The 14848-nt window shown below is 37.5% G+C and overlaps 3 protein-coding genes across 7 annotated transcripts in view; 2 read left to right on the top strand and 1 right to left on the bottom strand.

Moving 5' to 3' along the window:
- The window catches only part of LOC101892772 (protein gone early), a 214327-nt gene that overhangs the window by 106427 nt on the left and 93052 nt on the right, over positions 1 to 14848 (bottom strand). The window lies entirely within an intron of this gene.
- Positions 3005 to 4167, top strand: LOC131802119 (keratin, type I cytoskeletal 9-like). The gene is made up of 3 exons (XM_059121506.1): positions 3005 to 3019; positions 3114 to 3824; positions 3873 to 4167. Exons 1-3 carry the CDS (start codon positions 3005 to 3007, stop codon positions 4164 to 4166), a joined length of 1020 nt encoding a protein of 339 aa, XP_058977489.1. The 3' UTR covers position 4167.
- Positions 12569 to 13666, top strand: LOC101888395 (keratin, type I cytoskeletal 9-like). Its single transcript, XM_005174966.3, has 3 exons — positions 12569 to 12583; positions 12646 to 13354; positions 13416 to 13666. The coding sequence occupies exons 1-3, from the start codon at positions 12569 to 12571 to the stop codon at positions 13664 to 13666; spliced, it is 975 nt and encodes a 324-aa protein (XP_005175023.1).

Raw genomic sequence — 14848 nt, 5'->3', positions numbered from 1 at the left:
TCACTGTCGGTGTTTGTTGTTGAGAGAAGGAGCTGGTTTTGGATAGGCGAACTATAATTGTTCTAAATGGTATTAAATTTGGTAATGGGGCAAATTAAAGAGCAGAAATTCGATATAAAGGTTACTGTTGGTATCTAGGATTGAGATTTTGAGGTGAGTTTGGAAATGTGTTAAATTTTTCTATGAAAAGTACTAAATGGTTCTAAGATTGAGATTTAGAGGTGGGTTTGGAAATGTGTCCCATTTATCTACGAAAAGTACTAAATGGTACTAAATTTAGTATTGGGCGAAGGAATAGGCTAGAATCCCCAAATTTAATACAGAGGTAACTATTAGTATCTGCTTTTGGAAATGTGTACTAAAATTGTTTGAAAAGTACTAAGTGGTGCCGAATTGGGCTGGAATCCAGAAATTTAATATTGATGTCTTTGTTGATATCTGCGATTGAGATTTAGAGGTAGGTTTGGAAATTCGTCCTATTTTTCTACGAAAAGTACTAAATGGTACTAAATTTGGTATTGGGTGAATGGATGAGGCTGGTATCTTAAATTTGCTATTGGTTGAAGGTATAGAGTTGATATTCTGAAATTTCATATTGAAGTCACCAATGTTGGCTCCTAGGTATAATGTCCTCTTTGGTAAACTTCAAAATGATAGACTTACAAGACTTTTTGGTGTTAAAGGCAAACATTTTCCTATTATTCTTTCCGGAAAAGGAAAATATTGAATCGTACAAAAAAATTTCAAAGTCTGAAGATTTAGTCGACGTTTTATGGGGGATGTTTCGAAGAAGTGGGCCAATGTTTTCACTGGGTTTCTGACCTAAGTCATAAGTGCCAGATTTGGACTAAATCGACTCCTTCCTTCAGTTTATATGATTTATACATCAATTTTTGGAAAATTTTGATATGTGCGTCCGGTACCAGACATAGTGCGCCGAAGTATCCCATTTCATCTAATATTGATAAAAATATTGAGATGAGCAAAATTTAAAAGAATATTTATTATTTATTTATAATTTTATGCGAATAAATGATAATCAAAATGTTGAACTTTTTTGGGGGAGATGGTACCAGAAGGAGTTGACCTATAAATTCCACATTAACATCAGATTTCTGTTTGAGAGAAATATCTAAGACATACCAAATTTTAAAAGAATCGCAGACTTGTTTCGTATGCTATGAGAGGTATGTAAATATTGAAAATTGTGACGTTGGTGGGGGAAAGAATGGGCCGATATATCTTCACAGCAAATCTTGTGTCAGTAGAAATATTGGGATGTGTGAAATTCAATGAGAATCGGATGCTTATTTTGTATTTTATGAAAGATACAGTCATCCAAAATGTAGAACCGTAGTGGGGGAGAAGAAGAGGTCCGACATATTTCATCTTCACATCTGATCTTGTGTTAATAGAAATATTGAGATGTGCCGAGTTTGTGATTAATCAGCTGCTCATTTGGAGTTTTACGAGCTTCATGGCTATTCAAAATTTTGACTCCTTTGTAGGGGGTATCAGATGGAGTGGAACAATATCTACCAACCTATCTAAAAAAATATCAAAATTTGCATAAAATTGAAAGTAAACTTTGCTCATCCCAATGTTTTCATCAGTATTGGAGAATGGAATATTAGGTCCACTCTTTTTGGTACCTCCGTCACGAACGTTAAAATGGAGGAAGTAGTCGATGTATTCCAAAATTCATGTTTCGTAATTTTGAGACTCCTCCCTTTGTTAACTTCCTCATAATGGGAGTGAACACAAGTAAAAATATATTTTAATAAAAACCCCGACTGATACTTTTTAACTTGTTTCTATTAATTAACCGGCAAGTGACATTGATGTACATTTCAATTTATTTTTTATCGAAAAAATCTATCTATTCTAAACGTAGCTACTTCCAGCTATTGTGGAAACATTTAGAATAAATTTACTAGCAATACTTACACAATTTTATTGCAATTGACTTTTGAGCAAACGCTTACCTGTAAAGAAAACGAGTAAACTAGTATTAATGATCGGTAAAAAAATGAAGCACAAATATACAGAAAATCAGCTATTATATAAGTTATGTAAATTCCGTACTAAAATGTGAAATAAAATATTCTTTCTATAAAAGTATTCAAAATTGTGACACTTTGTGGGTGAGATACCAGAAGGGGTTCGCAGATATATATCGTCTTCACAACAGATCCTGTGTTAGCGAAAATGTCTGTATGTGTGAAATTTGAAAAGAGTTGGATGCTTATTTTACTTTTTTGAGCTTTTTGCTTGTAGCCAACTACCCCCCTCCAGCAAAAGGTCTGAGTTAATGATTCACACAAACGGATTTGAAGGAAGACATATCAAAAGATAAGCAACAAAATCCCCTTTAGATAAAAGAACAAGAAAAACGAAATAATGGCAAACTATTGAACAAGTCAGACTAAGATTATCTTTAAAAAAAAAAAAAAAAAAGATTAGAAAAAAAAACAGAAATACTTGTTTCATACAATTTCTGAATTTTTTGTCGGTTTAGACTGCAGGGTATGGTTTTGAAGATATTAACACCAGACACGCTTGACTTTTTTCTCCCTCTTTTAGTTAACAATGCTTGTTTACCGAGAAAATTAATTGATCAATTAATAAAGCAACAACAACAACAAAAATAGCAGTACAAGAGATTAAAATAGTCACAACAACAATAACAAAAATAACAACAAAATAGGAAACCCTCACAACAACAATGGCAATACGAAAATTATGAGATCTCCAAGACCATTTCAAAAATTTTTTGGATGGATAATTTATTGTGGATAGTATTTTTTCTTCTTCTTTTCCTTCTCATAATGAGAAATTTTGCCGGTAAATTATTTGGGGTTTTGCTTCGAAACTGACCTCTCCGCAGAAAATAGTTTCTGCACTGGCTATAAAAACGTTGGGTATTTGGTATGGAATCATCAGTTTCGAATTACATCTGCAAATTAACATTTGTTTTGGAATATCTCTGCCATTTGCTGACAAAATGCGTCTGTTTTTGGTAATTAAATTGGATCAGCTAACGAAGAGCTACCTTAAAGGACTATCAAAGGATATATAATGGACTTTTTAACCAATTTTGGTTTTAATTTTAGACCTTGTGCTCCTTGGCTGCCGTGGCCTTGGCCAAGCCCCAATATAACTATGGCACCGGAGTCTCCGGTACCTTTGGCAGCTCCGGTGGAAATTTGGGCTCCATTGCTGGTGGCAATTTTGGCACCAGCTCCATTAGCCGTGGTCCCAGCTTTGGCTCGGGATCCAGTGGTTCATCGTTTGGTGGCTCCGTGCCCTCATTTGGCTCCTTGGGTGGTGGCAGCTCTAGCTTTAGTTCTGGCTCTCGTGGCAGCAGTGGTTCCTCCTTCAGCTCGGGTCCCTCCTTCAGTTCCGGTGGATCTAGCTTTGGTTCCAGCGGCTCTTCCTTCGGCTCCAGTGGCTCTGTTGGTGGTGGTCATGCCGGTTTTGAAGCTCCCTTGGTCCACAAACAATTCATCACGGTATCCGCTCCCGAAGACAACCAAAACTTGGAAATGACCAAACATTTGGTTATTGGTCGTCCCCAAAAGAATTATCGCGTTGTCTTCATTAAGGCTCCCTCATCGAGCAATGCCAATGTCAAGCTCTCCGCCGAATATGCTCCCCAAGAGGAGAAGACAGTCATTTATGTGCTCTCCAAGAACGATAACAACTTGGAAGTCAGTGACATCGCCACCCCAGCTCCCACAGTGCCCAGCAAGCCAGAAATCTTCTTCATCAAATACAAAACCGAGGAAGAGGCCCAACATGCCCAAAGACAAATTCAAGGTAGGTTTCTCAACTACTACAAGAGACACTAAAAAATAATAACATTTCTCCCCTCTCTCCCCCTTTCAGCTGAATACGACAAAATCGAAGGCAGCTCCGAACACACCGATGCCGGCATCGCCCCCCAACAATCCGTTGTTGGTATTCTGGGTGATGGCGGCAATGCTGGCAGCGGCAGCATTGGTGGTAGCATTGGCTCCTTTGGTTCCACTACCACCACTGGTGGTTCTTTCGGTAGCAGTGGTACTTCTTCCTCGGGTAGCATTGGTTTTGGCACCACTGCTACTTCTGGCAGCAGCACCAGCGGCAACAAGGCTTCCGCCTATTTGCCACCCACAACTGTTTAAAATGTTCTCTGGTCACTAAAAAAAAGTATTTTGTCCAAATGTTAAGTTTTGTTGAAACTAAAATTAATGAATTTAAAATAAACGAAAACTAAAAACACACAAGTCAAGATATGTCTGAGGGGTATCTGAAGAGGAAAAAATTATGTAAATTTGGAAATTCGTACTAAAAAGGTACGAAAAGTACTAAAAATGTAATACTTTGTATTGGACAAACGAAATAAGCTGGAATTCTGAAATTTAAAACTTTGTTTTTGGGGTCTCTGCTTATTGTGAGTTCTGTGATAAAGACGTAGTTTTGGAAGTGTGTACTATAAGTGAACGAAACGTACCAAATAGTACGATATTTCGCACTTACTACACATGTGTACTAAAGTAAACATTTCTGAAACAACCTTCATATACATGAACAGCGATCCTAATACCAAATTTCAGAATTGAAGCTCTATCTGTTCACTCAATATCAAAGTGTACTAAAAGTACTAAATAGTACCAAACTTGGTATTAGGTCGAGGGATGCAGCTGAAATTCTAAAATTTGATGTAGATGTTAGGTTTAGTGTCTGTGGTTAGTTTTGAGGTAGTTTTGAACATTTTTACCATAATTGCACGAAATGTAGAAAATAGTACCAAACCAAAAAATAGTACCAAATAGGGTGGAGGAATAGGGATACAATTTTATAATTTGATATTTAGATTAATGATGGTATCTATGTTTGAGATTTAGCAGTGGTTTGGAAATGCATCCTATAATTGTACGAAAAGTACTAAATGGTACTACATTTGGTATTGGGTGAAGGGATAGAGCAGAAATTCTCTAATTTGGTATTGAGGTCTCTGTTGGTATATGGATTTCAGATATGGAGTTGGTTTTGGAAGAACGTACTTTAATTGTACTAATAGTAAATAGTACCAAACTTGGATTTGGCCGGAGGGATGCAGCTGAAATTCTGAAATTGAATGTAGATGTTACTTTTGGTGTCTGTGATTAATTTTGAACATTTTTACAATAATTGCACGAAATATACTAAATGGGACCAAATCTGGTATTGGGTGGAGGGATAGAGATAACATTCTAAAATTTGATATTTAGATTACTGATGGTATTTTCTATGTTTGAGATTTGGCGGTGGTTTGGAAATTTGTCCCATATTTGTACAAAAAGTACTAAATGGTACTAAAATTGATATTGGGTAAAGGGATAGAGCTGGAATACCAAAAGTTCATATTAAGTTCCCTGTTTTTATCTGGTATTGAGATCTGGAGGTGTTTTTGCAAATGTATACTATAACTGTACGAAAAGTACTAAATAGTACCAAACTTGGTATTGGGTGAAGGAAAAGAGCTGAAATCCTGAAATTAAGTGTAGATGTTACTTTCGGTATCTGTGGTAGTTTTAACAAGTAAAAAAAACATTAAGTTCGGCCGGGTCGAGCTTTTAATACCCTCCACCTTAGGGTAATGGAAACATTAGAACCAGTTATGACCCACTAATACAAAATTTTAGACATATTCGTGGGAAAATGAAGCATAAATCATCAAAATACGGAATATCGGGAGGTACCGCTATATAGGGCTATGCAAAAACGAGGACCTATACCTACAATGTTTCGCCAACGGAGCTAGAACTCATTATGATCAACAAATACCAATTTTTATACAAATTCATGATAAAATGCGGCAAAAATCATCAAAATACCGAATATCGGGAGGTACCGTTATATAGGGGCTATACCAAAGCATGGACCCATACGTACAATATTTTGCCACCCGAACTAGTACCCATTATGACCAACAAATAACAATTTTTAGACAAATCCGTGAATAAATGTGGCAAAAATAATTAAAATACCGAATATCGGCAGGCACCGTTAAATGGGGATTACACCAAAACGTGGACCGATATATCACATTTTCAATACCAACCATCCTAGACACAATACAAATTATTCTGCTAAATTTTGACCCTCTACGTCAAATAATGTGGCTTGTATCGTGATTTCAACAGACAGACGGACATCGTTAAATCGGCTTTGAATTTTATGCTGATTATGAATATATATACATTATGGGGTCTATGACGAATATTTAGGGATGTTACAAACGGAATGACAAAGTTAATATACACTCCATTCCAAGGTGGGGGGGTATTGGGTAAGTGAATCGTCAAATTTGATATTGAAGAGATATGGAGGAAGTTTTGAAAATGTGTACTATGATGGTACGAAAAGTGCTAAATTCCAATATATTCGGTATTTGGGGATGGAATAGAGATGAAATCGTGAAATTTGATATTAGGGTCACTGTCGGTGTTTGTTGTTGAGAGAAGGAGCTGGTTTTGGATAGGCGAACTATAATTGTTCTAAATGGTATTAAATTTGGTAATGGGGCAAATTAAAGAGCAGAAATTCGATATAAAGGTTACTGTTGGTATCTAGGATTGAGATTTTGAGGTGAGTTTGGAAATGTGTTAAATTTTTCTATGAAAAGTACTAAATGGTTCTAAGATTGAGATTTAGAGGTGGGTTTGGAAATGTGTCCCATTTATCTACGAAAAGTACTAAATGGTACTAAATTTAGTATTGGGCGAAGGAATAGGCTAGAATCCCCAAATTTAATACAGAGGTAACTATTAGTATCTGCTTTTGGAAATGTGTACTAAAATTGTTTGAAAAGTACTAAGTGGTGCCGAATTGGGCTGGAATCCAGAAATTTAATATTGATGTCTTTGTTGATATCTGCGATTGAGATTTAGAGGTAGGTTTGGAAATTCGTCCTATTTTTCTACGAAAAGTACTAAATGGTACTAAATTTGGTATTGGGTGAATGGATGAGGCTGGTATCTTAAATTTGCTATTGGTTGAAGGTATAGAGTTGATATTCTGAAATTTCATATTGAAGTCACCAATGTTGGCTCCTAGGTATAATGTCCTCTTTGGTAAACTTCAAAATGATAGACTTACAAGACTTTTTGGTGTTAAAGGCAAACATTTTCCTATTATTCTTTCCGGAAAAGGAAAATATTGAATCGTACAAAAAAATTTCAAAGTCTGAAGATTTAGTCGACGTTTTATGGGGGATGTTTCGAAGAAGTGGGCCAATGTTTTCACTGGGTTTCTGACCTAAGTCATAAGTGCCAGATTTGGACTAAATCGACTCCTTCCTTCAGTTTATATGATTTATACATCAATTTTTGGAAAATTTTGATATGTGCGTCCGGTACCAGACATAGTGCGCCGAAGTATCCCATTTCATCTAATATTGATAAAAATATTGAGATGAGCAAAATTTAAAAGAATATTTATTATTTATTTATAATTTTATGCGAATAAATGATAATCAAAATGTTGAACTTTTTTGGGGGAGATGGTACCAGAAGGAGTTGACCTATAAATTCCACATTAACATCAGATTTCTGTTTGAGAGAAATATCTAAGACATACCAAATTTTAAAAGAATCGCAGACTTGTTTCGTATGCTATGAGAGGTATGTAAATATTGAAAATTGTGACGTTGGTGGGGGAAAGAATGGGCCGATATATCTTCACAGCAAATCTTGTGTCAGTAGAAATATTGGGATGTGTGAAATTCAATGAGAATCGGATGCTTATTTTGTATTTTATGAAAGATACAGTCATCCAAAATGTAGAACCGTAGTGGGGGAGAAGAAGAGGTCCGACATATTTCATCTTCACATCTGATCTTGTGTTAATAGAAATATTGAGATGTGCCGAGTTTGTGATTAATCAGCTGCTCATTTGGAGTTTTACGAGCTTCATGGCTATTCAAAATTTTGACTCCTTTGTAGGGGGTATCAGATGGAGTGGAACAATATCTACCAACCTATCTAAAAAAATATCAAAATTTGCATAAAATTGAAAGTAAACTTTGCTCATCCCAATGTTTTCATCAGTATTGGAGAATGGAATATTAGGTCCACTCTTTTTGGTACCTCCGTCACGAACGTTAAAATGGAGGAAGTAGTCGATGTATTCCAAAATTCATGTTTCGTAATTTTGAGACTCCTCCCTTTGTTAACTTCCTCATAATGGGAGTGAACACAAGTAAAAATATATTTTAATAAAAACCCCGACTGATACTTTTTAACTTGTTTCTATTAATTAACCGGCAAGTGACATTGATGTACATTTCAATTTATTTTTTATCGAAAAAATCTATCTATTCTAAACGTAGCTACTTCCAGCTATTGTGGAAACATTTAGAATAAATTTACTAGCAATACTTACACAATTTTATTGCAATTGACTTTTGAGCAAACGCTTACCTGTAAAGAAAACGAGTAAACTAGTATTAATGATCGGTAAAAAAATGAAGCACAAATATACAGAAAATCAGCTATTATATAAGTTATGTAAATTCCGTACTAAAATGTGAAATAAAATATTCTTTCTATAAAAGTATTCAAAATTGTGACACTTTGTGGGTGAGATACCAGAAGGGGTTCGCAGATATATATCGTCTTCACAACAGATCCTGTGTTAGCGAAAATGTCTGTATGTGTGAAATTTGAAAAGAGTTGGATGCTTATTTTACTTTTTTGAGCTTTTTGCTTGTCAGAATCTTGAACCCTATGTGGGGGATGTACCAGAGGAAATGTTGCAATATCCACCATCTTCATATCAGATATTGAGTTGATAGAAATATTGAAGTGTACCAAGTCTGAATGGAATCGGATTTTAATTTTCCGTTTTACGATCTCCACCTCTACCGATATATTTGGACTTCACACCAGACCTTGGGTTAATAAAAATATTGTGACATGCGTAATTTGAAGAGAAACGGGTGCTTATTTCGGATTTTATGATCGTTTTGGTTATTCAAAATGTGGACCCTTTGTACGGAAGATACCAGAAGAAGTGGTCCCATCTGTGCCATCTTTATAACGGATATCGTATTTATGTAAATATTGAGATGTGTCAAGTCTGGATGAAATCAGATGTTAATTTCGCGTTTTACGATCTTCATCTCTATTCAAAATTTTTACCCTCTGTAGGGGATGTACCAGAAGGAGTGGACCGATATATTCCGACTTCACGCGAGACTTTGGGTAAATAAAAATATGGTTAAGTGTGTAATTTGAAGAGAATCGGATGCTCGTTTTGGTTATTCAAAACTATGACCCTTTGTGGGGAGGTACTAGAAGGAATGGTCCGATCTCTACCATCTTTATAACAGATCTTGAGTTGATAGAAATATTGAGATGTATCAAGTCTGAATGAAATCGAATGTTAAGTTCGGGGTTTATGGGCTTTATGCATATTCGAAGTTTTGACCTTTATTGGGGGAGGTACCAGAAGGAGTGGACCGATAAATCTCATTTTCACACCTCTTCTATTGAGCTTACGATCTCGTCACTTGGGTTAAAAAGTTTTTTGTCATAGAAGTTATTTTTAAAATAACTTCTGGGGAGAATATCCCAGACAAAAACAAATTGAACTGATGAGGATTGGTGGCTCTTTCCGAAACCTAGGTATTCCCTGCCTTACCCCCTGGTAAACATTACCATCGTTCTCTACTAATAAACGAACGTTGTTTGTTTTTAAAAACAACAATAAAAAGATTAAATGTCAGAATTATAAATATTGAAAACTTGACCATTTGGATGAGATACTTGATGGAGTGGACCGATATTGGCCATTTTCGCACCTGCCCTAACACTGATGCAAATATTAGGATTTACAAAGTTGGTTTCGAATTTCCCTTTCTCTTTCTGTGCAGTAAATTATTTTCTTTGAAAATTTTGACATTTTGGTAATAATATTACAATACACCAAGTTTGAATACTACCTTCGAGAGTTATCGTATTGCGCCAGCCAGACAGACAGACGGACATCGCTAGTTCGACCCCAGGGTCTAAAAATGTTATTTCGATCAGACACATTTTGGCCGCATCAAATGATATACATGGTGAGATGAAAAAACTGCAACCATCTTCAGACAACTGTCATTTCTAAGCCACTCGTCCGACACCTGTTAAACTTAATCCAGTGACAGCTCATTATATTGTTTACAAGCGTACAAAAGCATTTTGGTGAGAATGTTCCAGAAAAAAAGTTATTCGTGATGGAATTCAAGCGTTATAGTGTGATTTCTTTATATTTGGCTGGAAACCCGCTGGTGGTTATCGTTAGAGCACTCCGGCATCGTTACCCTGATACTGGTAGCGTAGCCCAACGTCAAGAAAGTGGACGAAGAAAATAGCAACATCAGCAGGAATGGTTCGAAAAATTTTCGCAGTGGCCGAAAATTGGCTCGTGAGCTGAACATATCTCAATATTCCATTGGGCAAATATTGAAAAATGGGCTCGGGGTAAAGCCATTGAAATTCCAAAATTGGAAGAACTTACACCGCAACAGAAAGAAAATAGATTCAAAAGATGTAAAGTGTAGCTTCGCTTGGCCGAAAGTGGTGAACTGCCGAAATTGGTTTTCTCCGATGAGAAAACATTCGTTGTCCAGCAGAAAATGATCGTGTTTACTTGCTAAAGAGGTCAGCTGAAAATGTGCACCTGCACCGGTTGGCCACCAAAACTTAAGCACCGGCAATGGAGACGGCGTGGGCCGCCATAACAGCCGATTGCCGCTCTCCGCTCGTATTAATCGATGGTGGTGGCATCAGAATAAATGCCGAATATTATCGCGAAAATATTCTGGAAGGTGTATTAAAGCCTTGGGCACGCAAACATTTTGGCCGCAGACCTTGGACATTCCAACGGGTCTCAGCACCACCAACGGGTCTCAGCGCCACCCAAGAATGGTTACAAAATGAGGTTCCTCGCTTTGGTGGCCAACGCACAATGGACACCAAAATCTCCGGATACCAATCCTTGGACTATTGTGCCTGGAGTATTTTGGAAGGCAAGGTTGGCACTAAAAATATCAAAGTGTCTATCTCCTGAAGCAAGCGCTTCGCCGGGAATGGGCCAAAATACCGTACAGCAACATTCGGGAAGCGTGTGACGGTTTAATTGGTCCTTTGAAGGCCAATTATTCTAAAATTTAATGCTACTTCCGACATACAATGCAAGCTAATATGCAAAATAGCATCAAATTTTTGAATAAGTTTAGATTTGTATATATTCTGATGACACGGTCGATAATACGAGCGGAGAGCGAACATCGGTTGTTATGGCGGCCGGTGCTTGATTTCTGTTGGCCAACCGAAGGTGCACATTTTCAGCTGACCTCTTTGGCAAGTAACTACGACCATTTTGTTTGTTTACAAATTGCTGGACAACGAATGTTTTCTCATCGGAGAAAACCAAATTCGGCAGTTCGCCACTTTCGGCCAAGCGAAGCAACTCTTTAGCTCTTTTGAATCTATTTTCTTTCTGTTGCGGTGTAAGTTCGGTGGAATATTGCGATATGTTCTGCTCACGAGCCATTTTTCGGGCACTGCGACGCGGGTTCGATCAGGTCGCTTCTTTACTTTTCGAACCATTTCTGCTGATGTTGCTGTTTTAAAAGCATCAGTTTTTGCAGTTTTTTTTAATGGCGAAGGGTATAAAAATTCATCCCAATTTAAACTGAGGGGATAACACATTTGCTCCAAATTAGCCCCTTTGTATCTATAGGCACATGTCCTCTGATGCTAACCTAGAGATGAGGTATAACCTTTTTGTTAATTTTTATTTCATTGCACCCACTGTGCAGCAGTTTTTGCATGACATGCCCACCGAACCTCGTATCTTTCGTTTGTTTACACATTTCAGATTTTATATTAATTATGTTATTAATATGAAAAGACAAATACAATAATTATAGCTGTTGATGTTGTTGTTGACATTAAAGGTCGAATTAAAAATGTTGTTGTACGAAAAAGACAAAGAAGAAGGTGTGATTTTCGAAGTAACAATTAAAGGAAACGCATATTTCCGCAAAAGAATTTGCGGTGAGAAACCATAATTAGCCGCAGAGCTGATGTGGCTACAACAAAAATCGAGAAGACAACAACGAAGACGACGACAACAACAAGAACAAGAAGTCAAGAACATGGCCTGGGAAAAATAGAAGCAACCAGTTTAGCTGGTATGCAGCAGCAGCAATACAAGAAATGTCATGTTTTCTGAATTAGAAGCTGAATATTGACTAAGAAAAATTTGGGGAGAATCTCGTTAGAAAATGACAATGGCTGCAGCTTCCCGCAGCCATGGAAGAGGAGGAGATAGAAAATCGACAAAAGAATGATTGACAGGTGGCTTCTTGATGCGTTAAATCTTATCAAAAAATTGTGATTATTGATTGGCCAGTCAGACAGCCAGCCAAGTTTGGGGAAGGTTTTATTATTTTTATATAAAAATCACCAAAATCGCAAGGTGCAGCATCAGTTTGCAGTGAGGAGTTTCCGAAGCAAAAAGTGTTTCAACGAAAAAAAAATATCAGAAAATGCGTTTGTTTGTGGTAATTATTTTTAAAGAGATAAAGAATTCGATAAAACGTGATGAGGACTCATATTTTTTTAGGTCCTTTCTTGTCTGGCCGCTGTGGCTTTGGCCAAGCCCCAATATAACTATGGCAGTGGTGTATCCGGTACCTTTGGCAGCTCTTCTTCCTCGGGAGCCATAAAATTCCCCAGCTCTTCCTCGATTGGAGGAGGATCTTCTTTTGGTGGCCTGGGAATAAGAGGCTCGTTTGGCTCTAGCTCTGGGTCTGTGGGAGGCGGCAGCTTTGGTTCCTCAGGTTCCTCCTTTGGATCTGGCTTTGGTTCTGGATCCTCAGGCTTTGGTTCTGGCTCCATAGGATTTGGTTCTGGCTTCGGTTCCAGCGGCTCCTCCGGCTTTGGCTCCAGCGGTGCTTCCTTTGGTTCCAGCTCGGCTGGCAGCCAAGGTTTTGAGGCTCCCTTGGTGCACAAACAATTCATTACCGTTGCCGCCCCCGAAGACAATGAAAATTTGGAAATGACCAAACATTTGGTTATTGGCCGTCCCCAAAAGAATTATCGTGTTGTCTTCATTAAGGCTCCCTCATCGAGCAATGCCAATGTTAAATTGTCCGCCGAATATGCTCCCAAAGAAGAAAAGACAGTCATTTATGTACTCTCGAAGAACGATAACAATTTGGAGGTCAGTGACATTGCCACCCCAGCTCCCACAGTGCCCAGCAAGCCAGAAATCTTCTTCATCAAATACAAGACCGAGGAAGAGGCCCAACATGCCCAAAGACAAATTCAAGGTGAGGTTAAGACAAAAATACCAAAAATATTTCGAATTCAATGAAAATCTTTCCTTTTCAGCCGAATACGACAAAATCGAAGGCAGCTCTGAACACACCGATGCCGGTGTTGCTCCCCAACAATCGGTGGTTGGTATTTTGGGTGATGGCGGCAATGCTGGTAGCAGTGGTAGCTTTGGCTCCAGTGGCTCTTTTGGCAGCAGTGGTTCTTTCGGCACCAGTGGCTCTTCTTCTTTGGGCGGCAGTAGCTTTGGCACCTCTAGCAGCTCTGGCAACAAGGCCTCCGCTTATTTGCCACCCACAACTGTTTAAAAATGTGTGCAAAACTTTGTCAAGACCAAAGTTTGCCGTATTTTTATCACAAGTTATTTGTTGAATTGTGTATTACGAATTTAAATAAAATCGGAATAAGGAAAATAAAACGAACTGAAATCGAAATTTTTGGAATTTTGTAATAATGGGAATTCGAATCGAACATTTGTATCCAATTCAATGCGAAATCATAAATGCCGATAAATGACATATTCATATCACATTTCAGGAAAAGAATCGCCGTCTTATCTCGCAAGTTAAGACATATATTAATATTGGAAATAGCGACCCTTTGTGAGTGGGGTACCAGAAGGGGTTGGCAGATATCCTTACAACAGATCTTGCGTTAGCAAAAATATTAGTATGAAGAGGATGCTTTTTTTTGCTTTCTTTGAGCGTTTTGTTTAAAATCTTGAACCCTATGTGGGGGAGGTACCAGAAGAAATAGTCCGATCTCTACCATTTTTATAACGGATCTTGAAAATTGAGATGTACCAAGTCTGAATAGAATCAGATGTTAATTCCACGTTGCATGACCTTCACAAATATTCTAAATTTCGACCCTTTGTGGGGGAGATACCAGAATGAGTGTTGTTGGAAATATTGAGATGCACCAGAGGTCTGAGTGGAATCTGATGTAAATTTCACGTTTTATGAGCTTCATTGATACTCAAAACTTTGATCCTTTGTAGGGGGGTGGTACAAGAAGAAGTGGACCCTTTGTAGGGGAGGTACTGGAAGAAATGATCCGATATCTACCATATTCAAAACAGCCTAGGTTTCTTTGCATCAAATCTGTTTTAGGGTATTTGAAGTCGATGTTGGTACTCCGCAGGATAACTGTCGAAGGCAGTTCGTATTTGGGCTATATCGATTCCCTCCTTCTGGTAGCTTCCCTCAAAAAGTGAAAATTTTCACAGAAAATAATTTATCTCATGGAACTAGAAAGGAACCTTGGAAATCCTAATATTTTCTTCTCGTAACTCCTTCACAAAGGGCCAAATTTTTGAATAATCTTAACGCCCATAAAATGTGAAATAGGAGTCCAATTTTCTTGAAATTTCGTATATCATAATACATATTTCCAACAATTCTAGGTCTGATATGAAGAAGAAGAAGAACCTCCCCAACAAAGAGTTATAATTCTAAATAATCAAGAAGCTCTGAAAATCCGAACTGAGC

Source organism: Musca domestica, unplaced genomic scaffold (genome assembly GCF_030504385.1).
Source record: "Musca domestica strain aabys unplaced genomic scaffold, Musca_domestica.polishedcontigs.V.1.1 2, whole genome shotgun sequence".
NCBI classification, from domain to species: domain Eukaryota; kingdom Metazoa; phylum Arthropoda; class Insecta; order Diptera; family Muscidae; genus Musca; species Musca domestica.
This window is presented reverse-complemented; position numbering and strand designations above follow the sequence as displayed.